This window comes from Anomaloglossus baeobatrachus, chromosome 3 (assembly GCF_048569485.1).
Source record: "Anomaloglossus baeobatrachus isolate aAnoBae1 chromosome 3, aAnoBae1.hap1, whole genome shotgun sequence".
NCBI lineage: Eukaryota > Metazoa > Chordata > Amphibia > Anura > Aromobatidae > Anomaloglossus > Anomaloglossus baeobatrachus.
The window spans coordinates 268,491,298-268,517,841 of record NC_134355.1 but is presented as its reverse complement, the minus strand read 5'-3'; the positions used below and the strand labels follow the sequence as shown (position 1 = coordinate 268,517,841).

At 50.2% G+C, this 26,544-nt stretch overlaps 1 protein-coding gene across 1 annotated transcript in view; it reads left to right on the top strand.

Moving 5' to 3' along the window:
• The window catches only part of ARFGEF3 (ARFGEF family member 3), a 240,922-nt gene that overhangs the window by 174,294 nt on the left and 40,084 nt on the right, over positions 1 to 26,544 (top strand). Inside the window, exons 22-26 of the mRNA XM_075339833.1 lie at positions 5,418 to 5,597; positions 6,268 to 6,409; positions 7,927 to 8,049; positions 9,613 to 9,716; positions 9,949 to 10,093. Coding sequence (XP_075195948.1) covers positions 5,418 to 5,597; positions 6,268 to 6,409; positions 7,927 to 8,049; positions 9,613 to 9,716; positions 9,949 to 10,093 — 694 coding nt within the window. The remainder of the gene's footprint in view (positions 1 to 5,417; positions 5,598 to 6,267; positions 6,410 to 7,926; positions 8,050 to 9,612; positions 9,717 to 9,948; positions 10,094 to 26,544) is intronic.

The following is a 26,544-nucleotide window of genomic DNA, read 5'->3' as shown; positions in this document are numbered from 1 at the left end:
AAGCGGGCGGTAAGCGATTTTTCTGTGCTGGTCCCTCTAGTGCCTCACTGTGTATCAGTGTACTGGTACAGATATATAGTTATTGTATTACTTGCACTGTGAGGTGCGCTTCTGGCTGCATATCCCAGATCGCTCTGTGGAAGCAGCAACATGTCATCCTCAAAACGCAAGGCGGCCAAGGCAAAAAGGGCTGTGTATACTGCGTGTGCTGCATGTGGGGCTAATCTACCAGCAGGCTCCGATGACCCCCATTGTGTGCAATGCTCCGACCCGGTGCTGCTTCGCCAGCCGGAGTCAGGAGAGGTAGCGACCCAGGCTGAGACGCTTGTAAGTTCTGCCCCGGTGACAGGGACAGACTTTGCAGTTTTTGCAGATAATATGTCTGTATCTATGGCAAAAATCCTTGAGACCTTGCAATCTATGCATGGGGCTCAGTCTCTGGGCACGGCGAGGCCTCTGTCCTCAGGTCCCCCTTACTTGGAATGTATCCAGCCCACAGGGGGGTCCCCGGCTTCACAGGCCGAGGATTATGACTCAGATGATGGCCCCAGCCACCCTAAGCGAGCTCGCTGGGAAAGACCCTCGACGTCTTCACACTGCTCAGGGTCTCAGCGCAATCAGTCTCCCTGTGATGTGTCTGATGAGAGTGATCAGGAATCTACTCCTGGAACCCCTCTCAACCTGGATACCCCGGATGGGGATGCCATGGTAAACGACCTTATCTCAGCCATCAATAGGCTGTTGGATATTTCTCCCCCAGCCCCTTCAGCAGAAGAGGCGGCTGCGGAGCAGGAAAAGTTTCGTTTCCTTTATCCCAAGCGTAAATTGAGTGCTTTGTTAGATCACTCTGACTTCAGAGAATCAATCCAGAAGCACGACGCTCACCCAGAAAGGCGTTTCTCTAAACGATCTAAAGATACGCGTTTCCCTTTCCCCCCTGAGGTGGTCAAGCGCTGGACACAGTGTCCAAAGGTAGACCCCCCGATTTCCAAACTTGCAGCTAGATCCATAGTTGCAGTGGAGGATGGAGCTTCACTTAAAGATGCCAATGACAGACAGATGGACCTTTGGTTAAAATCTGTCTATGAAGCTATAGGCGCGTCGTTTGCTCCGGCATTCGCAGCCGTATGGGCACTCCAGGCTATTTCAGCTGGCTTAGCAAAAGTGGATGCTATCATGCATCCAGCAGTGCCGCAAGTGGCGCACCTTACCACGCAGATGTCGGCGTTTGCGTCTTACGCTATCAATGCGGTCCTAGAATCTACCAGTCGCACCTCAATGGCGTCCGCCAATTCGGTAGTTTTGCGCAGAGCCTTGTGGTTAAAGGACTGGAAAGCAGATGCTGGTTCCAAAAAATGTTTAACCAGTTTGCCTTTGTCTAGAGATAGACTGTTTGGCGAGCCATTGGCTGACATCATTAAGCAGTCCAAGGGTAAAGACTCCTCTTTACCACAACCCAGAACATCCAAACCTCAGCAGAAAAAGTGGCAGCAGAGGTTTCAGTCCTTTCGAGGTTCGGGCAAGACACCATTTACCTCGTCCAAAGGGACTCAGAGGACGCAAAGAAACTCAGATTCGTGGCGGACTCACACACGCCCCAAGAAAGCAAATGGAGGTACCGCTTCCAAAGCGGCTACCTCATGACTTCCAGCCCCCCCCCTCCGCATCGCCGGTCGGGGGCAGGCTCTCCCGCTTTTCCGGCATTTGGATGTCACAGGTCAAAGACCGGTGGGTGACGGACATTTTGTCTCGCGGGTACAGAATCGAGTTCAATTCTCGTCCTCCAGCTCGGTTCTTCAGAACCTCCCCACATCCAGACCGAGCAGATGCTCTGCTGCAGGCGGTGGATTCCCTAAAAGCGGAAGGAGTGGTTATCCCAGTCCCTCCTCAGGAACAAGGGCAAGGGTTTTACTCCAATCTCTTTGTGGTTCCAAAAAAGGACGGCTCGTTCCGTCCTGTTCTGGACCTAAAACGGCTCAACAAACATGTGCATGCCAGGAGGTTCCGGATGGAAACCCTCCGCTCTGTCATTGCCTCAATGTCCAGAGGAGACTTCCTTGCCTCAATAGACATCAAAGATGCTTATCTCCACGTGCCAATTGCTACAGAACATCAACGTTTTCTACGTTTTGTGATAGGAGACGACCATTTTCAGTTCGTAGCTCTTCCATTTGGTCTGGCGACAGCCCCACGGGTCTTCACCAAGGTCATGGCGGCGGTGGTAGCAGTCTTGCACTCTCAGGGACACTCGGTGATCCCTTACCTAGACGACTTATTGGTCAAAGCTCCCTCTCAGGAGGCATGTCAGCACAGCCTGAATGCTACGCTGGAGACTCTACAGTCTTTCGGATGGATCATCAACTTTCCAAAGTCGATCCTATCACCGACTCAGTCACTAACGTATCTTGGCATGGAGTTTCATACTCTAGCAGCGATAGTGAAGCTTCCGCTGGACAAGCAGCGGTCACTACAGACAGGGGTGCAATCTCTTCTGCAGGGCCAGTTGCATCCCTTGCGGCGCCTCATGCATTTCCTAGGGAAGATGGTGGCAGCCATGGAAGCAGTTCCCTTTGCGCAGTTTCATCTGCGCCCACTTCAATGGGACATTCTCCGCCAATGGGACGGGAAGTCAACGTCCCTGGACAGGAAAGTCTCGCTTTCCCAGACGGCCAAGGACTCTCTACAATGGTGGCTCCTTCCCACCTCATTATCTCAGGGAAGATCCTTCCTGCCCCCATCCTGGGCAGTAGTTACGACAGATGCGAGTCTGTCGGGGTGGGGAGCAGTGTTTCTCCACCACAGGGCTCAGGGGACGTGGACTCCGCAGGAGTCCACCCTTCAGATCAATGTTCTGGAAATCAGAGCAGTGTATCTTGCCCTACTGGCCTTCCAGCAGTGGCTGGAAGGAAAGCAGATCCGAATCCAATCGGACAACTCCACAGCGGTGGCATACATCAACCACCAAGGAGGGACGCGCAGTCGGCAAGCCTTCCAAGAAGTCCGGCGCATTCTAATGTGGGTGGAGGACAGAGCATCCACCATATCCGCGGTTCACATCCCAGGCGTAGAAAACTGGGAAGCAGACTTCCTCAGTCGCCAGGGCATGGATGCAGGGGAATGGTCCCTTCACCCGGACGTGTTTCAGGAAATCTGTCGCCGCTGGGGAGTGCCGGACGTCGACCTAATGGCATCCCGGCACAACAACAAGGTCCCGGCATTCATGGCGAGGTCGCGCGATCAAAGAGCTCTGGCGGCAGACGCCTTGGTTCAAGATTGGTCGCAGTTTCAGCTCCCTTACGTGTTTCCGCCTCTGGCGCTCTTGCCCAGAGTGCTACGCAAGATCAGATCCGAGTGCAGCCGCATCATACTCGTCGCTCCAAACTGGCCGAGGAGGTCGTGGTATCCGGATCTGTGGCATCTCACGATCGGTCGACCGTGGTCACTGCCAGACCGACCAGACTTACTGTCCCAAGGGCCGTTTTTCCATCAGAATTCTGCGGCCCTGAACCTGACTGTGTGGCCATTGAGTCCTGGATCCTAGCATCTGCAGGATTATCTCAAGGAGTGATTGCCACAATGAGACAAGCTAGAAAGTCGAATTCTGCTAAGATCTACCACAGAACGTGGAAGATTTTCTTATCCTGGTGCTCGGCCCAGGGAGTGTCTCCCTGGCCATTTGCATTACCCAAGTTTCTTTCTTTCCTGCAATCGGGGTTAGAAAAGGGCTTGTCGCTCAGCTCCCTTAAAGGGCAAGTTTCGGCACTTTCCGTGTTTTTTCAGAAGCGTCTAGCACGTCTTCCTAAGGTGCGCACGTTCCTGCAGGGGGTCTGTCATATTGTGCCCCCGTACAAGCGACCGTTAGATCCATGGGATCTGAACAGGGTACTAGTTGCTCTCCAGAAGCCGCCCTTCGAGCCTCTGAAGGAAGTTTCCTTTTCTCGGCTGTCGCAGAAAGTGGCGTTTCTTGTTGCCATCACATCGCTTCGGCGAGTGTCTGAGCTGGCAGCTCTGTCATCCAAGGCTCCCTTCCTGGTGTTCCACCAGGACAAGGTTGTGCTGCGCCCCATTCCGGAGTTTCTTCCTAAGGTCGTATCCTCTTTTCATCTTAATCAGGATATTTCCTTGCCTTCTTTTTGCCCTCATCCGGTTCACCGGTATGAAAAGGACTTACGTTTGCTAGATCTGGTGAGAGCACTCAGAATCTACATTTCCCGCACGGTGCCCATACGCCGTTCCGATGCACTTTTTGTCCTTGTCGCTGGTCCGCGCAAGGGGTTGCAGGCTTCTAAAGCCACCCTGGCTCGATGGATCAAAGAACCAATTCTTGAAGCCTACCGTTCTGCGGGGCTTCCGGTTCCTTCAGGGCTAAAAGCCCACTCAACCAGAGCCGTGGGTGCGTCCTGGGCATTACGTCACCAGGCTTCGGCTCAACAGGTGTGCCAGGCAGCTACCTGGTCCAGTCTGCACACTTTCACCAAGCATTATCAGGTGCATACCTATGCTTCGGCGGATGCCAGCTTAGGTAGAAGAGTCCTGCAGGCGGCAGTGACACCCCCGTAGGGGAGGGCTGTTTTGCAGCTCTAACATGAGGTATTTATTTACCCACCCAGGGACAGCTTTTGGACGTCCCAATCGTCTGGGTCTCCCAATAGAGCGCTGAAGAAGAAGGGAATTTTGTTACTTACCGTAAATTCCTTTTCTTCTAGCTCTTATTGGGAGACCCAGCACCCGCCCTGTTGTCCTTCGGGATGTTTTTTTGTTGTTTGCGGGTACACATGTTGTTCATGTTGAACGGTTTTTCAGTTCTCCGATGTTATTCGGAGTTAATTTGTTTAAACCAGTTATTGGCTTCCTCCTTCTTGCTTTGGCACTAAAACTGGAGAACCCGTGATACCACGGGGGGGTATAGCCAGAGGGGGAGGGGCCTTGCACTTTTAATGTAGTGCTTTGTGTGGCCTCCAGAGGGCAGTAGCTATACCCCAATCGTCTGGGTCTCCCAATAAGAGCTAGAAGAAAAGGAATTTACGGTAAGTAACAAAATTCCCTTCTTACCGAGGAATCTATGAGCTTTAAAGTCTTTGACTTACAATTATTTCTATTACTGAAGTCTTACTGCGCATAGTAATTACATTGCCATTTATTTGCATAGAATGATTCAGATTTCCAGTAAGAGAAATCTCCAGACTATACTATGGGCATTGAGTTCCCAAAGGAGCTCCCCCTCCTCCAGCACAATTTTTTATTTTTTTTTCCAGAAATTTGTGGCAGTCTGAGTTTACAAATTATGACAATGTGATCTCACATGTATATATGACATCTGAACATTTTTTTTTATTTCACTTTAGCAGTCCTGTACCTGTGTTTTCTCCTACGGTGGTATTCCCTGTATTACTTATTACTTTCCTGCTACATCTTAGGCAGCCTGTCATAAAGAAAGGCGTGTTTCTAAGAAAGCCGTCTCCTTCATACATGACATCATGACCGAGGTCCTGACGGACTGGAATGAGCCTCCACAATTTCACTTTAATGAAGCCCTGTTCCGTCCTTTTGAGCGAATCATGCAACTCGAGTTATGTGATGAAGATGTACAGGACCAGGTGAAGTAAAAGTACAAAGGACCACTGAAATGTGGGGTTTTGATCACTTGCCCCGGGGCTGATTCTCCACTGAATAAAACTGAATTCATTTGGACTGGCTTTAGCCCATCCACCTAACACTAGAAATAGAGTTGGTATAAATCCATTCATAGGACCCTGTCTAGTGTTCAGGTCTCAAATCTGTGAACGTTGTATGGGAACCATGAGGGCCACCTCTTGCCTCCTTGGAAGGGAGCCATGAGAACCTCTTCTTAGCTGCCGACATCTGCAGCTTTTCTGTTGATTAGCCAACTTCGTGCAAAGTCATCATTGTGGCATGACACACATGTTGTGACATCACACCAGGCAGACAAATCAGAAGACGAGCAGCGGATGCTGGCAGCTAAGAAGCCGTTCTCAAGCCTCCCATCCAAGTGGCTATAGAATATTAACATGGCCAATGGACTGGGTCCTGCGAATCACTTTGCACCAACTCTTACTGAAAACAGTATTTTCTATGGAATAATATTCAGCACTGAAACTTACTATATAAATCCATTGTATGCTTAATATGTAAAATTTCCCATTTTTTAAATTTTGGGAAAAAGTGCTAAAAGAAGGAATGTGACATCTACAGCAAATTTATGATCCAAACATGATTATCTAGTGTGTTTCTTTGTTCACCTTTCAGGTTGTGACGTCGATTGGTGAGCTGGTGGAAGTGTGCTCTCCTCGGATCCAGACCGGATGGAGACCTTTGTTTAGTGCCCTGGAAACTGTGCACAGCAGCAAGTCTGATATTAAAGAGTATCTTGTAGGAGAGTACTCAATGGGTACGTTGTATGCGCAATAACACATTGCTCCCTATTGGAAAACTTTTCAGAATTCTGCATCACAGCGATTTTTTTTTTTTTACTCTCGGTTGCAATGTTTTTCTTTAGATATGTGCTCGTATACATCTGAAGCCTTTAGTTTCAATAGGTGAATCTTTGAATCCACAAACATGATATTATTTTTATTTTTTAAAAAACATTACGCTTTGATGCAAAATTGCATAAGAGTATAAAGTGCAGGTTGGCATTTTCAGAATACATTTTTAGAATTCCTTAAGTGTTTGTTTTTAGACAATATATGTGTATGTGTAATGGTCATGTCTGACTGTACAGGGAGATGGTGTGATCATATCACATTTCTGGGCAGGGAAGGACGCAAAAGAAAGTATACTGAAATTACAGTACGAGTTTTTAAAAAATGTTTTACCTCAAAGAAAGAATAATTTGTAATCCTTTGCTGTAATGTCTGAATACAGGCTGGAGAGGGGGGGCAGGAACTTTTCTTCATGTTATCACTCCTTTACCAGTCCAGAGCAGTTGTACATTCAGATTGTATGAAGGCGTTTATTAAAGGGAACATGTCACCAGTTTTTTGGCCTATATGCTGCGGCAGCACCGGGCTCTTATATACAGCATTCTAACATGCTGTATATAAGAGCCCAGACCGGGGGTATTACATAAAAAACACTTTATAATACTTCCCTAATGGTCGCTGCGGTGGGCCTTATGGGCGTCTCCTTTGTCCGGTGCCGGCGCCTCCTCTTTCGGCCATCTTCGTCCTCTTTCTGAAGCCTGTGTGCATTACGCGGCTAAGTGATACACACTCACCGGTCCTGCGCAGGTGCACTACAGTACTTTGATCTGCCCTGCTCAGGGCAGATCAAAGTGCGCCTGTTCAGGACCTGAATGCCGGAGAGTGTGTATGATGTCGGACCTGTCATGCACCGCGGCTAGAGAAGGAGAACAAAGATGGCCAAAAGAGGCGGCATCGGAACCGGAGAATGGAGACACCCTTAAGGCCCACTGTGTGACCGTTAGGTAAGTATTATAAAGTGTTTTTTATGTTATACCCCCGGCCTAGGCTCTTATATAGAGCATGTTAGAATGCTGTATATAAGAGCCCGGTGGTGGTGGCCGCAGCTTATAGGCCAAAAATGTAGTGACAGGTTCCCTTTAATATAAAGGTGGGTGTTATTAACACAGTGAGTCATCTGACTCCTTTTAGAAAGTATAGTATGTCCATATTATATTTTTTTGTTGTTGTTGTTTTATATTTAGGTTTCTTTTCTGTTTGTTAAAAGTGTGGACATTGGCCTGGCACCAAAAGGTTCAATGCCCTAAGTCCTGGACAATCCCTAAGGTTGTAGGGTCTGGTACCCCCAAAAGAAACATTTTTAAATCTGGTTTCTAAACTTAACCTCTTGACTTTGCACATTATCAAGAATATTTGTGAAAATGATTTCATGTGAATAACCATGTCCTTCAGTTTTCTAACCTACTTATGTATTGTTTCTTAGGGAAGCGCCAGGCTCCGGTGTTTGATGTGTTTGAAGCATTTCTGAACACAGACAACATTCAAGTTTTTGCCAATGCGGCCACTGATTACATTATGTGCCTTATGAAATTTGTGAAAGGATTAGGTATATTTCATGAAATTATGTCTATGCTTTATTAGCTATTATTTGTAGTGACTGACTTGCCTCACCAAATTATAACTGGGATAACCATTCTCCGTTCTGCCTATCGGTGTGGGTCTCAATTGGCACAAAACGGAAGTGGCAAGTACATAATGAAAAAAATGGAAATGTCCCGTATTTTCCGTTTTATAAGATATACCGGATTATAAAACACACCCCAAATTTGAGAAAACAAAAATGGGAAAAAAAAAATATAGGGTCCATTTTATAATTCGGTGGTGCCTTACCAGGGAGGGGTGGTGGGCAGCGCAGCAGGGGTCACAGGAGGCAGGGGCCGTACTGGAGAATGGCGATGCTGCGAGTGGTACAGAGGGGGGCCCAGATACTCACTGTGGGCGCTGCTTTGTGCCGGGGCAAATCTGCTTTGTGCCGGGGCAAATCTGCTTTGTGCCGGGGCAAATCTGCTTTGTGCCGGGGCAAATCTGCTTTGTGCCGGGGCAAATCTGCTTTGTGCCGGGGCAAATCTGCTTTGTGCTGGGGCAAATCTGCTTTGTGCTGGGGCAAATCTGCTCTGTGCTGGGGCAAATCTGCTCTGTGCGGGGCTGATGTGCTCTGTGCGGGGCTGATGTGCTCTGTGCGGGGCTGATGTGCTCTGTGCGGGGCTGATGTGCTCTGTGCGGGGCTGATGTGCTCTGTGCGGGGCTGATGTGCTCTGTGCGGGGCTGATGTGCTCTGTGCGGGGCTGATGTGCTCTGTGCGGGGCTGATGTGCTCTGTGCGGGGCTGATGTGCTCTGTGCGGGGCTGATGTGCTCTGTGCGGGGCTGATGTGCTCTGTGCGGGGCTGATGTGCTCTGTGCGGGGCTGATGTGCTCTGTGCGGGGCTGATGTGCTCTGTGCGGGGCTGATTTGCTCTGTGCGGGGCAGATCTGCTCTGTGCGGGGCAGATCTGCTCTGTGCGGGGCAGATCTGCTCTGTGCGGGGCTGAACTGCTCTGTGCGGGGCTGATCTGTGGGTCGGACGGTGAGGCACCGGCCATTCTGAAAATATCAAGGTGAGAGCTTCAGATAATGGCGTCCGGAGTCCACGCGTGCGCAGATGAGAGCTTCAGCTTAGAGCTCCTTCTGCGCACATGCCGACTCTAGGCGCAATGATTTGAAGCACTCACCGTTGACATCTTCAGAATGGTCGGTGCTTCACTGCCCGCCGCACAGCTCAGTCCCGCACAGAGCCGAGCCCTGCCGCACAGAACGAAGCCGCACAGAGCAGAGCTGCGGTGGACAGAGCAGCCCCCCCGCACAGAGCTAAGTCCCGCCGCACAGAGCAGAGCCGGCAGCACACCGCATAGCATTGCTTCTGCCTCCTTTGACTCCTCTTTACCACCCCCCAGTAAGCTATATTTGGATTTTAAGACTCGCCCTTCATTTTCCTCCCAAAAAGGGCGTCTTATAATCCGTAAAAGACGGTATATTTAGCTGCAGGAAGTGCTACGTTTGATAAAGTAACATTTGCTTTTTCTAGAACCCAAAGTAATATAGTAATTTACTGGAATTTATTGTGATTTTCAGGTGAGAATGATTGCAAAGAAATTGGAGATTGCATACCGTCATCTGCTTCATCATCCACAGACCTTTGCCTACCGGCTTTAGATTATTTGAGAAAATGTTCCCAGGTAAACAAATGTATTTATTCTTTACAGATCATAAGATTGCTTCAGAAGGGTTATAATTATCATATCTTCAATGACAAAAAATTAGAATAACTATTCAAACATAACCCAGTAAAATGCATGCATGCAATGTTTTGGCATTTCTCTGCAAAATTGAAGTCTAGGAATAGATATATACAGCACGTCTGTATATAAAGCAACCTTCTAAGAAAATCATGGTTTATTTAAAATACAGCTTCTGGCTAAAATCTACAAGATGCCAATGAAACCAATCTTCTTGTGTGGGCGACTGAACACTTTACCCCGGCGCGTTCAAGAAAGATCCACAAGTAGTGAAGATGGTATTGATGCTGTGTTATCCGAGTTTGATGATGATACCGGTAGGTTTAGCATTACATAATTGAAATTCATTTTGGTACTTATTATGTCACTAGAAGGTGGCCCGCTTCTACGCATCGGGTATTCTAGAATTTACGTATTGTGTAGTTAATGTATGATTTTTGTTATATGTTTAATCTCTTTTTTTATTGAAAAATTATATATATAGATGTTGTGTGTAGTTGCCAAGTGTTTGTGTAGGGGCTGTACATGTTCTGGGTGTTGTCTGGGTGTGGCGGGGGGTGTGAGCGGTGTTGTTTGTGTGTTGCGTTGTTTGTGGAGCGCTGTGTGTGTGCAGTGTTGTCTGTGTGGGTGTGGGGTGTGTGTGTGTGTGTGTTTTGGGGGGAGGTATGTTTTGTGCAATGTGTGTGTTGTGCGGTATGTGTGTATATTTGTGTGTGCCGCAGTGTTTGTGTGTTGGGTGTTGTGTGTGTGCGGCGTTGTCTGTGTGGGTGTCTGTGTAGGGCGGTGTTTGTGGTTCCCAGTGTGTGTGTGTGTGTGTGGTGTGTTGTGCGGTGCGTGTGTGGCGGTGTGTGTGTGTTTTGGGGGGAGGTGTGCACCCCCCATCGTGCTCCATCCCCCATGCTGCGCACCCCCCATCATGCTCCATCCCCCATGCTGCGCACTCCCCATCGTGCTCCAGCCCCCATGCTGCGCACTCCCCATCGTGCTCCAGCCCGCCATGCTGCGCACCCCTCATCGTGCTCCATCCCCCATTCTGCGCATCCCCCATCGTGCTCCATCCCCCATGCTGCGCACTCCCCATCGTGCTCTATCCCCCATTCTGCGCACCCCCCATCGTGCTCCACCCCCCATCGTGCTCCATCCCCCATGCTGCGCACTCCCCATCGTGCTCCAGCCCCCATGCTGCGCACTCCCCATCGTGCTCCAGCCCGCCATGCTGCGCACCCCTCATCGTGCTCCATCCCCCATTCTGCGCATCCCCCATCGTGCTCCATCCCCCATGCTGCGCACTCCCCATCGTGCTCTATCCCCCATTCTGCGCACCCCCCATCGTGCTCCATCCCCCATGCTGCGCACCCCCCATCGTGCTCCATCCCCCATCGTGCTCCATCCCCCATGCTGCGCACCCCCCATCGTGCTTTATCCCCCATGCTGCGCACTCCCCATCGTGCTCCATCCCCCATGCTGCGCACTCCCCATCGTGCTCCATTCCCCCATGCTGCGTACCCCCCATGCTGCACACCCCCCATCGTGCTCCATCCCCCATGCTGCGCACCCCCCATCGTGCTCCATCCCCCATGCTGCGCACTCCCCATCGTGCTCCATCCGCCATGCTGCTCACCCCCCATCGTGCTCCATCCCCCATGCTGCGCACTCCCCATCGTGCTCCATCCGCCATGCTGCGCACTCCCCATCGTGCTCCACAGTCACACATCCGATCACATACACGCACACATCCGATCGCATACAAGCACACATCCGATCGCATACACGCACACATCCGATCTCATACACGCACACATCCGATCGCATACACGCACACACCCGATCGCATACACGCACACACGCGCTCACACACTCCCAACATCCGGAGATACCACATGCTTCCGGCCATGTGATCCTCCGGCAGGTCCTGGAAGGTCACTGCACAGGGCACAGTATCGCCGCCGAGAAGTAAGCGATATCGCCGGATTTTGTGAGTGTGTGGATGCGATCTGATGTGTGTGTGAGGTGTGTGTGAGAGTGAGTGAGTGAGTGTGATCTGATGTGTGTGTGTGTCTGTTCTTATGTGTGTGCGTGTGTGTGTGTTCCGCCGCTGCAGGACCTTGATGCGCTCACCTGCTCCCGGTCGGCGTCTGGTGAGTATGACTGTGGGGTCTTCTGTCTTCTCTCTTCTGGGGGTGCCCGCTGCCTATAATGAAGTGTCTTGCAGTGTCTTTAACTCTTTCACCGCTGCATGACACTTCATTATTGACTGCACCGGTGTACGCTGGTAACCATGATATAGTTACCCGATGTTTATCATGGTTACCAGCGTACACCGGCTCCGTTACGTCCCAGCATCGCAAGGTTATGTCTGGGCTGGGGGAGTCGGGGCTTCGTTTGAATTCGGGGAAAGGGGCGTGGCCGAGCGGTCGATGCGTGCGAAGTGTCGGGGCAAGCGGCCAATCCATGCGGGGGGCGGGGCCAGGCCGAGGCGAGCGGCCAATCCGTGGGGGTGGGCGGGGCCAGGGCGAGCCCGGCGGCCAATCCGAAAGTTGTCACTCTAAGGACACAATTTTGGAGCAAGACAGACAGACAGACAGACAGACAGACAGAATAAGGCAATTATATATATAGATAAGCAAGATCTAGTACAGCAAACCTAGCACACTACAATAGCTACTGTTTATCATTGAGAACCTTTACCTCCTACAGTGGGATTGCCGCAGTGATATTGTTACGGGGGGTTGTCTGATAATAAAACCTTAAAGGAATGTCAGACAGTCAGGGTCCACCATGCAAAGACTCTGCTGCAGACTATGGCAGAGGATAAGGGGTATATAAGTGTGCCACTGTAAAAAATAATAGCACAAGTGCAGAGTGCAATACCTCTGTTAAACTCACAGAGGAATATAATTAGAAAATAAAGCAATTCCTCCCTTACTTGGAGGGTGTGTGGAATGGTCTCTGTTAAAGATCACAGAGACAAAAGCAGTGAGTGTGAAATGGCACCTACCTAGGTCCGTTCCTCTAGTGGTGCCAGGAGACGGACAGCAGCGTAAGCCGCACAAAGCTCCTACCTGCGTTCGCTCCACTAGTGTGCGAGGACACGAACCACTAGATATGGCACCTGCCTAGGTCCGCTCTTCTAGTGGTGTAAAAGAGACGGACAGCAGCGTAAGCCACACAAAGCTCCTACCTGCGTTCGCTCCACTAGTGTGCGAGGACACGAACCACTAGATATGGCACCTGCCTAGGTCCGCTCTTCTAGTGGTGCAAAAGAGACGGACAGCAGCATAAGCCGCACAAAGCTCCTATCTCTGTTCGCTCCCATAGTGTGCGAGGATACGAACAACTGCCAGACGCAGTATAAGGAACGTTACCCTAGCGGCAACGTCCACCTACGAGTAGAATCACAAGGCCCACTCCACTAAGAGGTAAGGATACGGACTGCAGCCGAAGCTGTAAGGTATAAGAACGCTACCCTGCCGGTAGCGCTCACCTAACATAGACAGAGAGATGCCTAGAGGGACGTGCACAGGGCGTCTACCCTCATGCATGCACCAAGAGGACTGAGCGCCGGGCGGCGTGCGTCAGGGTCTTATATAGACTCTGTGCCTCATCCAAGATGGAGGACACCAGAGCCAATCCGCTGCCAGAATGACAGCAATGACGTCACGCTGGCCTATCACTGAGCAAAGCATCACAAGCACATGACCAGCGACCAATCGGCATAGAAGGTGTCAGAGACATGTGACCACATGTCACAAGCACATGACCAGTGGCCAATCAGCTTAGAAGGTGTCAGAGACATGTGACCTCGTGTCAGCGATGATGTCACCCACACATGTGCAATGGCTCCAAGATAGGACTTAGTCTCCAGCGCTTGCACATGTGCAGTAGCAAGAAATCCGGACATAGTCTCCAGAGCCACAGCAACCGTAACAGTACCTCCCCCTCAAGGGCCCCCCTCCCGGCGACGCAGGTAATCGGCAACTAAGTCGGGAGCATGGACAGCCTCCTCAGGCTCCCAAGAGCGATGTTCCAGGCCATAGCCCTCACAATCTATCAAGAAGAACCTGCGCCCTCTAACCATCTTAGAACCAACTATGGCTCGTACCTCATAGCTAGAGCGAGAGGAATCAGAGGCAGGAGAGTGCACTTCACGAGCGTGAGGTAAAATAGCCGGCTTTAGCAGTGAAACATGGAATTTGTCATGGATCCTAAGATGGACGGGTAACTTCAATTGGTAGACTACAGGATTTACCTGTCGAAGCACCTCATAAGGACCCAGGAAGCGAGGAGCAAATTTGACAGAGCTCACTCTAAGTCTCACGTGTTTTGCAGAGAGCCACACAAAATCCCCTGGAGAAAAGACAGGAGCCGGGCGACGAAACCGATCGGACACTGTCTTCATACGGTCCTTAGCTGCTTGGATCGACTCTTGAGTCCGATCCCAAACCTCTCTGGCATTAGTTGCCCAGTCGGCCACAAGAGGAGAAGGTGCAGCAGCGGGAAACGGTACCGGTACCCTAGGGTGTTGCCCATTATTGAGTACGAATGGTGTCTGCCCAGTGGCCTCAGCCAGCGAATTGTTAAGGGCAAATTCTGGCCAGGGTAGGAGGGAGGACCAGTTATCGTGGTTCTCAGCAACAAAGTGTCGAAGGTATATAATCATGGATTGATTGGTACGCTCAACCAAACCATTGGTCTCCGGATGGTATGCCGAAGAGAGATTCAACTCAATTTGCAGAAGGCTACAAAGATCTCGCCAGAAACGGGAAGCAAATTGCGGGCCTCTATCACAAATGATACGATCTGGCATCCCGTGAAGCCTAAAGACATGCTTGAGGAATAGTTTGGCTAGTACCATGGAAGACGGGATTCTCGATAACGGTACGAGATGAACCATCCGGGAGAAATGGTCCATAATGACCCACACAAATCTATGTCCCTGTGAACACGGAAGATCACCCACAAAGTCCATGCCTACCACCTCCCATGGCCTATCTGGCACTGGTAAAGGATGCAAGAGCCCAGCCGGTCTCTGCCGTAATGGACGGTTGCGAGCACACGAGTAGCAGGAACCGACATATCTCTTGACGTGGCTGGCTAAGTGTGGCCACCAATACTACCTCTCCAGTAACTCTCGTGTCCGCCTAATACCAAAATGCCCACCCACCTTTGAGGTGTGGGCCCACGACAGTATATCATTCTGTCGATCAGGCGGCACAAAGGTCTTGCCCGGTGGGATTTGGTCTAACGTCACAGGGGAGAGCGTATGAAAAACCCTTGAGGGAAGGATAAGACGAGGTTCGTCAATCTCTTCCTGGGTAGAAACCATAGATCGAGACAGGGCGTCTGCCTTGTTATTCTTACTCCCAGACAGATAGTTGATGGAGAAGAGAAAGCGGGAGAAAAACAAGGACCAGCGGGCTTGGCGAGGATTCAGACGCTGAGCGGTTTGTAAGTACGTCAGATTCTTCTGGTCTGTATAGACCTGGAAAGGATGTTTCGCTCCTTCCAGCAAGTGACGCCACTCCTCCAAGGCTAATCTCAGGGCGAGCAGTTCCCTATCCCCAATGGTATAGTTTCTCTCTGCCGGTGAAAAGGTTTTAGCAAAGAAGAAACACTGCCTTTTTCTACCTGCACCGTTCTTTTCATACAAGACCGCACCAGCACCCACTGAAGAGGCATCAACCTCCAAGAGGAAGGGCTTATTCTCATCGGGTCTTTGAAGAACGGGAGCAGTTGAAAAGTGTCTTTTTACTGCCTCAAAAGCTTGGGATGTCTCAGTAGACCAGACTTTTGGATTAGCACCTTTCTTAGTCAAGGCCACCAAAGGGGCCACCAAAGTAGAGAAATGGGGTATGAACTGCCTGTAATAATTTATGAATCCTAAGAAGCGTTGCACCGCCTTCAAGGAATGAGGTTCGGACCATTCCAGGACAGCAGAGAGCTTCGCATGATCCATAGCCAGACCCTCTTGTGAGATAATGTAGCCCAAAAAAGGCAAGGATGACTGCTCGAATACACATTTTTCGAGTTTAGCAAACAAAGAGTGCTCCCTTAAACGGGAAAGGACACGAACGACATCCTGACGATGAGTCTCCAGATCAGGAGAAAAAATCAGGATGTCGTGCAGATACACCACGACGGAGGATAACAGTAAATCCCTGAACACATCGTTTACGAAGTCCTGAAATACTGCGGGTGCATTACATAAACCAAAAGGCATGACAAGGTATTCATAGTAACCGTCTCGGGTGTTAAAAGCGGTCTTCTATTCGTCACCCTCTCGAATTCGTACCAAGTTATACGCACCCCGCAGATCCAACTTCGTAAAAACCTGAGCTCCCCTAAATCTGTCAAAGAGCTCCGAAATTAAAGGTAACGGGTATTTGTTCTTTATTGTGATTGCGTTGAGACCCCTGTAATCTATGCAGGAACGCAAATCACCCTCTTTCTTCCGAACAAAGAAAAACCCAGCGCCAGCGGGAGAGACAGACTTCCGAATAAACCCCTTCTCTAAACTTTCTCTTATATAGGTCGACATGGCCTCCGACTCAGGTATCGACAGGGGGTAAACCCTGCCCTTAGGTGGAACCGAACCTGGGATAAGGTCTATGGCACAGTCATACGGCCTATGGGGTGGAAGAACCTCAGCACCCTGTTTGGAGAACACGTCAGCGAAATCCAAATAGGGTGTAGGTATGGGAGAGAGATCAGTTGATGCAACCGCAACTACCTTAGGTGGTAAGGGAAGACCTCAGGACTGACATTTCGAACCCCAACTAATAATGCTGTCGGACTCACAGTCAATGTGAGGAGCATGAGTCCGAAGCCATGGGAGACCCAGAAGGACGTCGTCTATACCCTTAGGCAAAACAAGAAAAGAAATCTCCTCTATGTGACCCTGAGGCGGGGACAGGCGCAAGGGAACTGTCCTCAATGTAATGGAGTCAGACAACATAGTCCCATTAACAACACGGACAGGAATAGGCGCCTCTAACATGATAGAGGGAATATTGTGTCTCTTTACAAATCCTGAGGACACAAAAGTCCCGTCAGCTCCGGAATCCACAAAAGCCATAATAGGCCATGTATTCTCAGAGAATGAGAGCTGACCTGGGATACCACATTTAGAGGGTGCAGAAGACGTCTCTAGTAACCCCCCTCTAATGGTTACTAGGCCTGGGAGTTTCCCTGACGACTAGAACACTTGTTGGCATAGTGCCCAGCCTGACGACATACGTAACATATAGGAGGACCAGACTTGCGTAGTCTGGAGGACGTATGACCTAACTCCATAGGAGTGGGAGATGTTTCAGATGCTGAGGAAGATGGTAGTGGACCCTCAACAACTGGAATAGCCCGATGCTTAGGGCGTGAGGAAGAGACTTCGAGTCTACGTTCCCTATGGCGTACGTCGACCCTCGTTGCTACTGTGATCAAGTCCTCCAGAGAAGCAGGGACCTCACGAGTAGCAAGGGCATCCTTGACATAGCCTGCCAACCTTCTCCAGAAGATAGGAATCAACACCTTCTCTGGCCAATCTAGTTCTGCCACCAGAGTTCTAAAAGCAATGGCATAAGAGCTAGTGGATAACGAACCCTGAGATAGATCTAAGAGTCTCAGGACCGCATCATGGGTAACCTGCGGACCCATGAATACCGCTTTAAGAGCATCCAGAAAGTCTTGATGTCTCAGAGTAACCACATCAGAGCGCTCCCATAAGGGAGTCACCCATTCTAAGGCTTTGTCCTGAAGTAAGGAGATGATAAAGCCTACTCTAGACCTCTCCGTAGAGAAGCGAGAAGAGTTGACCTCTAGGTGTATCTGACACTGACTAATGAAACCACGACATGATCTGGCATCACCAGAATATCTGTTTGGCAGAGCAAGTCGAGGATCATGTGCAGATGTCACCATGGTCTGAGGTTTATCCTCTATACTCTTGAGCCGCGACTCAAGTACTTGTATGTAACGGTGTAACTGCTGATATTCTGCCATAACTGCCAGACCCTTGGCTCAGTCCTAATGTTACGGGGGGTTGTCTGATAATAAAACCTAAAGGAATGTCAGACAGTCAGGGTCCACCGTGCAAAGACTCTGCTGCAGAGTATGGCAGAGGATAAGGGGTATATAAGTGTGCCACTGTAAAAAATAATAGCACAAGTGCAGAGTGCAATACCTCTGTTAAACTCACAGAGGAACATAATTAGAAAATAAAGCAATTCCTCCCTTACTTGGAGGGTGTGTGGAATGGTCTCTGTTAAAGATCACAGAGACAAAAGCAGTGAGTGTAAAATGGCACCTACCTAGGTCCGTTCCTCTAGTGGTGCCAGGAGACGGACAGCAGCGCAAGCCGCACAAAGCTCCTACCTGCGTTCGCTCCACTAGTGTGCGAGGACACGAACCACTAGATATGGCACCTGCCTAGGTCCGCTCTTCTAGTGGTGCAAAAGAGACGGACAGCAGCATAAGCCGCCCAAAGCTCCTACCTCTGTTCGCTCCCCTAGTGTGCAAGGATACGAACAACTGCCAGACGCAGTATAAGGAACGTTACCCTAGCGGCAACGTCCACCTACGAGTAGAATCACAAGGCCCAGCCGGACCATGTGCCTCAGGCACCTGCCTATGTCCACTCCACTAAGAGGTAAGGATACGGACTGCAGCCGAAGCTGTAAGGTATAAGAACGCTACCCTGCCGGTAGCGCTCACCTAACATAGACAGAGAGATGCCTAGAGTGACGTGCACAGAGCGTCTACCCTCATGCATGAACCAAGAGGACTGAGCGCCGGGCGGCGTGCGTCAGGGTCTTATATAGACTCGGTGCCTCATCCAAGATGGAGGACACCAGAGCCAATCCGCTGCCAGAATGACAGCAATGACGTCACGCTGGCCTATCACCGAGCAAAGCGTCACAAGCACATGACCAGCGACCAATCGCCATAGAAGGTGTCAGAGACATGTGACCACGTGTCACAAGCACATGACCAGTGGCCAATCAGCTTAGAAGGTGTCAGAGACATGTGACCTCGTGTCAGCGATGATGTCACCCGCACATGTGGAATGGCTCCAAGATAGGACTTAGTCTCCAGCACTTGCACATGTGCAGTAGCAAGAAATCCGGACATAGTCTCCAGAGCCACAGCAACCGTAACAGATGTATACCGCTGCTGCAGATATTAGTGCAAAAAAGGTGCAGGTGAGCCACGCATAGGGTGAGATACATAGTGACATCTGCAGGATACATTTTTACGCTGTGAATATTTTGTGCAGAATGTGTGGATGTCATCTCGTGAAATAATGGTCATACTGTGCAAACTAGCTGCGGGGAAATGCATCAAAATGGAGCTGAAACTTTGTAATAGGTTTATTTAGTTTCTACATCTCCTCTGTGAACTATGCATGGTAAGAGTCATATTATCTCCTTTCTGCCCTCCAACATTATTGAAAACATAGAGAGGCCAATACTACTAGCAAGGCTCCAAAAATGTTCCAAAAGAAAAAAAAGGATTTCTGTGTACTCACCGTAAAATCTCTTTCTCTGAGTCTTCATTGGGGGACACAGGACCATGGGTGTATGCTGCTGTGACTAGGAGGCTGACACTAAGTAGACATTAGAAAAGTTAGCTCCTCCCTAGCAGTGTACACCCAGAGCCGGAGGCGGATCTATGCCAGTTTAGAGTACAAGCAGTAGTAGGAGAAACCTGAACAACCATAACTAATCAAGGTAATAACAAGAAACACACAGTATCTTATCTAAACCTATACTGTAAATAAATATATATATATATATATATATATATATATAAAAACATAAATAAGCTGGGTACAGAGGAACGTGTTTCCATAAAGAACCAGAAACTTCCGGCAACTAAGAGCAACCCAATATCCAAACAGGGTGGGTGCTGTGTCCCCCAATGAAGACTCAGAGAAAGAGATTTTACGGTGAGTACACAAAAATCCTTCTTTCTCTATCGCTTTCATTGGGGGACACAGGACCATGGGACGTCCGAAAGCAGTCCCTGGGTGGGTACAGGAGTAATCATACAGATTCAAAACCTATCCAAAACTCTGTATGAATGGTCGGTGCAAAAGCAAACCGGCCTATCATAAGTGTGCGACAGCCCCTTGCTGTATCCTGGAAACCCTGGAAAAGGAAGAAAAGCTTGACTACGCGGCGGCTCTGTAGACTTGCTTGGCTGACGCCTGGCGTCTGATTGTCCTAGATGCCCCAATTGCACAGGTGGAAAGGTTTGTACACCCCTCGGAGAAAACCTGACTCTAATCCTGTAGGCCTCTGAAAAGGTCGGCCTGATCCAATTCGCCGTGGTAGCCTTGGACGCCTGCATGCCCATCCTGGGTCCAGTAGACAGGACGAATAGGCCGTCCAAGATGCAGAAGGGCGAGGATCTCGAAACGTAACTCCTCCGAGCTCGCACTAGATCCGGTGTAAGCCGTGACCTCTCCAAGGATCGAATGGAGGCTGGACCGAAGGATGGAAGCACAATCACCTCATTCAGATACTACTTCCGGTAGGAAAAAACCTGAGACGGGTGCCGAACAATCTCGTCTTGGTGAAAAAAAACAAGAAAAAAGTGACCCACATGAGAGGGCTGACAGAGCAGACCTTCCTCCGATTGAAGTGACTGTTCTCAACCAAGCCACCTTCCCGGATAGGCGTGAGATTGAGGATCGAACTGAGCTAATTGACGAGACCCTAGAGCCAGCTGGAGGTCCCATGGTTCTAGCGGGGAACGATCTAGCGGTGCCAGATGGACGACGACTCGGATGAACGTCCTGACTTGCGGCCGAGATGCAAGATTCCTCTGGAAAAGAGAGAGAAAGCCGACACCTGCTTTTTGAAGGTTGCTGGCGAGAGACCTGCCTGTAAGCCTGAGTGTAGGAAAGCCAGTAACACTGGGAGTGACAGATCCAGTGTAGATGAGTTGTCGATTGACCTCACACTCTTGAAAGGAGGCCTTTCCGGTGCGGTAGTAGATGTTTGAAGACGGAGGCTTCTGAGTACTGAGTCAGTAACACCTGTGGGATAAAGCCTGCCTAGGCTAGTAGCCATGGTTCCACAGCCATGTGGTCAAATTGAGAACCCCAGAATATTGATGGCAAAGAGGACTTTGCAACAGGAGGTTCAGACGATATGGAAGCCACCCTGGGGTGTCCGATGAGCTGCGTGAGTTCTGCGAACAACGCTTGCCTGGGTCAATCCATGGCAATGAGAGTCACTGGGATGCCCTCTGCTCTGAGTTTCTTGAGGACTCTTGTGACTTGATTGTGGAATCGAAAAGCCATCAGGACCACATTCGGAATATCTCATCTGAGGCAGATCCATTCGAAAGCCTCTCTGTTGAGGGATCATTTGCCTGCCGCCAGACCTTGCTGATATAGTCTGCTGCCCAATTCTCCACGGCAGTGAAAATGATTGCGGACAAAATCTGGAGTGGTGAGGCTATGCCCACTGTAAGATCTTGTTCACCTATGTCATCGCCATGACGCTCCTTGTTCCGCCCCGGTGATGACCGACTGGATTCTGGATGGCGATTCTTGTATGAAGGGCTGAAAAAAATCTGTAGGGCTCGGAGAAAAAACTCTGATCCCTAAAAGACAATTGATAGGCAGACGGCTCTCCTGGGAGGACCACCGACCATGAGCCGTGTGTTTCGGAACACCGCTCTCCAGACAGAAGACTGGTCTCGGTGGTGACTGCCTGCCAGTGTACTGGTATGAAAGACATTCCACTGGACCGATGAGGGCCGCTGGTCCACCATAAAAGCGAGCGGCGGGTTCCCGGCGTCAATTGGATCCTGCGATTCAAAAGTGAATAGAGAATTGTCCATCCGTTCGGCCAAGTCAGCTGAAGGAGACGAAGGTGAAAGCGGCAAGCGGAACCACCTCTATTGCCGCCACCATCCGACTGAGGACTCTCCGGCTTGGAGTGACGGAGGATCTGGAGGTCTCTTTGGAGGGACACGCGTCCTTGGATGGTATCGAACTCCATGCCTAGAAAGGTAATTCTGCTGGCCGGGGCCAGAGAGGGCTTCTTCCGATTGATGAGCTAGCCGAGTCGGGACAGGATATCGATGGTGACCTGAACACTTAGGAGACAGTCGTCAAAAAGAATAACCCCTGATCAACAAGGCGACCAGGTGCGGAATCACCAAAAAATGATCGTCTGCTATTGCGAGACGCGGAAACATCTGTGCTGTTGGCAAATTAGGTGCGACCTGTATGTCCGACGATAGACCTGCTGAAAAACTCTATTATGTACCCTGAGTCCAGCATCTCTCCGACCCAAGCATCCGTGATCCAAGTCCGCCAGACGTGATTGAGATGAGACAGGCGCCCCCCCCCCCCTCCACCTGGTCTGCGCCCGCGCGCAACGACAAAGAAGTCATCTTGCGGGGTAGCACTGTGATCCGGACGTTGTCGTCGATGGCTGGCGTGGCTGAGAAACGCCAGAAAGGGCATGCGTTGAGGTACGAAATCTACCTGTTCCTCTGCGGGGACCTGGTTTTCTTGTGCATGTGGAACCAAAGCTCCCGTGATCTCGTCGATAACCTGATCCAGCCAGTCCCCAAACAAACGACCTCTTGTGAAGGGGAGGGCTGTAAGTGATATCCTTGAAGCCGCGTCCGCATACTAGTCTCTGAGCCAGATTGCCCGACAGATGGTCCACGTGCTGCTAGCCGCTTTTACTGGGCAGTAAGCTGCTGACAGAGATGCAATGAGTATGTACTCACCCGCTAGAGCAAACTGTGTGCCAGGTTGCGAACTCTGGATTACTCGATCCTGCGCGAAAAACCGTTGTGGAGGTTATCGGACCCGGACATCATGGATGCTGCCAGCTAGATGGCGGCGAGGGCAGTAGGAGTACCGTGTCTGCCGTCTGAAGAAAAATTGAACAGGCAACTCTCTCTGTGTTTTGAACTGTGGCGTCTCGGAGCGATGCCCCGTGCAGGACAGATAGTACTGGAAGATGACCGCCGGAAAAAAACAGCAGGGCGACCATAGGCGAGCCTGCCCATTCCTTTCTGAGAGCCTCAGGAAGCGGGAAAAAGAAAATCAAACGACTTACCCTTGATGAATATCTTGACCGGTTGTCTGTGCTTGTACTGACTTTCAGCAACGACAAGGTGGTCACCGAATTGCCTGTGTGCCCGCTTAACCTGTTTTAAGGAGACATGCAAGCACTGGGTAGCCACAGAGCCTGTCTGGAGCTCTAGCGTATGACTTACCGCTTTGGCCGGACTATCCACCCTACCTCTGACATCAGCCCTCTGATCTGGAATCCGCATCGAGGCTGCATCCGACTCTTCTCCTGAAAAAAGGGTCGGCCGGTATCAGAGACGAGGAACACTCGGGGCCTGGAGGTGATGAGAACTCCGGGAGGGCTTGAAAGGAGGCCCAGCAGGTCCCCTTCCGCGCTCCAGTGGTAGGGTCTGGATCAGACCGACTGTTGTCCAGAGCCAGCTGGACCGGGGGAGCATGGCCGGGCATAGGAAGCGACTGCAAAGCCTGTGCGATGGTCCTAGACGCCCTTGAGAGAGAGTCCATAGACTGGGATAGAGGGTCTACCCCTCCGGATAAGGGAGCGCAGCGGAGCTCGGGTGCTGGCGGTGACGTGGGGCGCAAGCCGAGCGGGGGGTGTAGCCTGGATTGGGAGACTTTTACCTAGCAGGCTGTGCATACCTAAAAAAAAAACTATAAGGTGCTTAGAAAAAAAACACTAGTGACGCTGGGGAGGAGACAGGAGAAAAAGGGGGAAAAAAGTTAAAAGAGAGATCGTCTGTTCCTAAGCAGGAGCAGCACTCACCCAGGTCCTGTGTCCCACCCAGGTCCGCAGAGGTCTCAGAACCTGCGCTGAAGAAGAAAAACAGCCCTTCATTTTTTTTTTTTTTTTTTTGGAGTAGGGGGGCTGGCCGGCTTGGGACCGGGCAGGACCTGCAGGGGTCATGCCTGGGAAAAAACACGCGCGCGCAACACGGGGTGGGGGGCGGATGGTCTGAGGTAGGCCGAAGCAGGGGACTAGATTAGTGAGCGGCCCGCCGGAGGCGCAGCGCTGAGCGCAGAGAGGTCTTACCTGCGTTCTGCTGGCGTCGCTGTGATCCTTGGTCCCATCCTGCCTTGCATGGAGAGTTGGCGAACTGCTGAGCGCTCCTGCGCTGTAACCATGATCCTCTGTGAACACTGGGGAGGCCTGGTGTTGCTGAGCGCTCCTGCGCTGCAGCTGTGATCCTCTCCCTGGGTCCTGTATGGTAGGGGACGCTGGGAGGAAAAGGGGGCGTGCTGCAGCAGTGAGCTGGCTGTCGCCGGGCAGAAGTCGAGGGGGGCGTGGCCGGAAAAGCGCGCGCGCGCAAACAGGGGGGCGGAGCGCACCGGCCCGAGGTAGGCCCGAAGCCGGGAGCTAAATTAGTGAGCGGCCGCCGGGAGCGCAGCGCTGCTGGAGAAGATCCTACCTGCATCCTGGCAGCGTCGCTCTGATCCACGGCCCCATCCTCTGATGCTGCGGCTGCCGGTGAGTCCAGTCTGCCCTTGGGAGACACCAGGGGGAAGCGCTGGGGAGCTTGGGGAACGCTGCAGAGCGCTCCTGTGCTGCCTCAAGAAATCCATTGCCTGGGCCCAGGGTAGGAGGAAGAACGCTGGGGGAGACCTGGTGCTGTGAGTGCTTCTGCGCTGCAGCCTGCGATTGACATCGGGTCCTGAGTAACAGAGATTCCTCGTCGCCTCCACCAGAAGAACCCCTTGGGACGGTACCATAGGGGTCGACGGGGAGTGTGTGCCCTTAAAAAATTAACAATGTCGGTCCCCAATCAGCCCCTGGGGTGGTACCATGGGGCCGGAGGGGGATAGGGCCTGGCGTCTCGAGCCTCAGACAACCCTGGGGACGGTACCCCGTGGGGGAGGAGAAGGCAAGGGTTCTCTCTGATGCAGGGACTTTAACCCTGCAGAAGAGACAAAAAACCTAGAAGAGATGAGAGGGCTGAGCGGCGCCGTATAGCACGTAAAAATGGAAAAAAAGCAATAGCCTAGGCTGAGGTTGGCCCACAGAGATATGGGCCCACTTCAGCCTCCTACGACACTAAGCAAAAAACTGGCATAGATCCGCCTCCGGCTCAGGGTGTACACTGCTAGGGAGGAGCTAACTTTTTTTTATGTCTACTTAGTGTCAGCCTCCTAGTCACAGCAGCATACACCCATGGTCCATGGTCCTGTGTCCCCCAATGAAAGCGATAGAGAAATTGGATTTTTATTAGCCATGAGGCTAATGTTTCGGTTCACAGAACCTTCCTCAACCTTGAGAAAGGTTCCATGAACGGAAACAATGCTACTGGAGCGACTAAAAGTCCACTTTTTCTTTTGCAATTTTTGTTAACTACTAACTTTTTCTTTTCTTTTTCTTTTTTTTCTTGTATTATTACAACTAGACTGTTTTGGAGGTTTTTCACCCAGTATTTCTTAATCATTGTGCTATTCCATTATATATTTTCTGAAGCATTGCTCTGATCAGCAGAAGCGATTGGATAGTGCAGGCATGACTAGTAAAATCAATAAAAAATGTAAAAAAAAGTTTTAAAAAATATATGAAAGTTCAAATGAACCCCCTCTTGCTCCATTGAAAATAAAACAATAGTAATAAAAAAAATACACATACAGTGGAACCTTGGTTTACAAGCATGATTCGTTCTGGGAGTGTGCTCGTAAGCGAAGTTACTCGTATAGCAATTTTAAAGTGTAAACCAAAACAAATCCCTTTAAAAATACTCTTTATTTCATAAATACTAAATATTCCCAAGTGATTCACCCATACACATAATTATCATGGGGAATTATAAATGTATACAACCGAGATAGAATAGCCGTACTTTAAGAAGATATATGGATTCAGTTGATGGCAGAGGTCAGGGTCTAGGGTCTTACACTAAAGATACTCTTGCCCTATTATGCACACTATAACTGACCCCTACCTACCAAGGGAGGGTATGACGCCTTAACATAACTGGGCGCCCCCGTTCCTCGACGGCTATCCCTCAATTCACCTGACAATTTACCCTACCATATAAGGACAAATTAATGCTCTAACTATGCGGTATGGCAAACAATTTATGGTTGGACAGATAAACCATAAATTATTTGACATACCGCATAGCTAGAGCATTAATTTGTACTTCTATGGTAGGGTAAATTGTCAGGGGAATTGAGGGATAGCCATCGAGGAACGTGGGTGCCCAGTTATGTTAAGGCGTCATACCCTCCGTCGGTAGGTAGGGGTCAGTTATAGTGTGCATAATAGGGCAAGAGTATCTTTAGTGTAAGACCCTAGACCCTGACCTCTGCCATCAACTGAATCCATATATCTTCTTAAAGTACGGCTATTCTATCTCGGTTGTATACATTTATAATTCCCCATGATAATTATGTGTATGGGTGAATCACTTGGGAATTTTTAGTATTTATGAAATAAAGAGTATTATTAAAGGGATTTGTTTTGGTTTATACTTTAAAATTAATTTGACTATCCCGGAACAAATTGAGCAGTTAGCTACTCGTATAACAAGGAATTAATTGAAACTCAGACAATTCGTTCCACAGCTTGTAGAAATGTCCCATCCTGGTCCCCTATTGTGCCATTCCACACATACAAACACACACACAAACACACACAGTATTCTCACCTATCCTCCGTTCCCTTGGCAGCCTCTTCCCTGGTTCTTGCGGTCCGCAGGTATGTGGACCCGGTAACAATTGTGCGAATGCAGG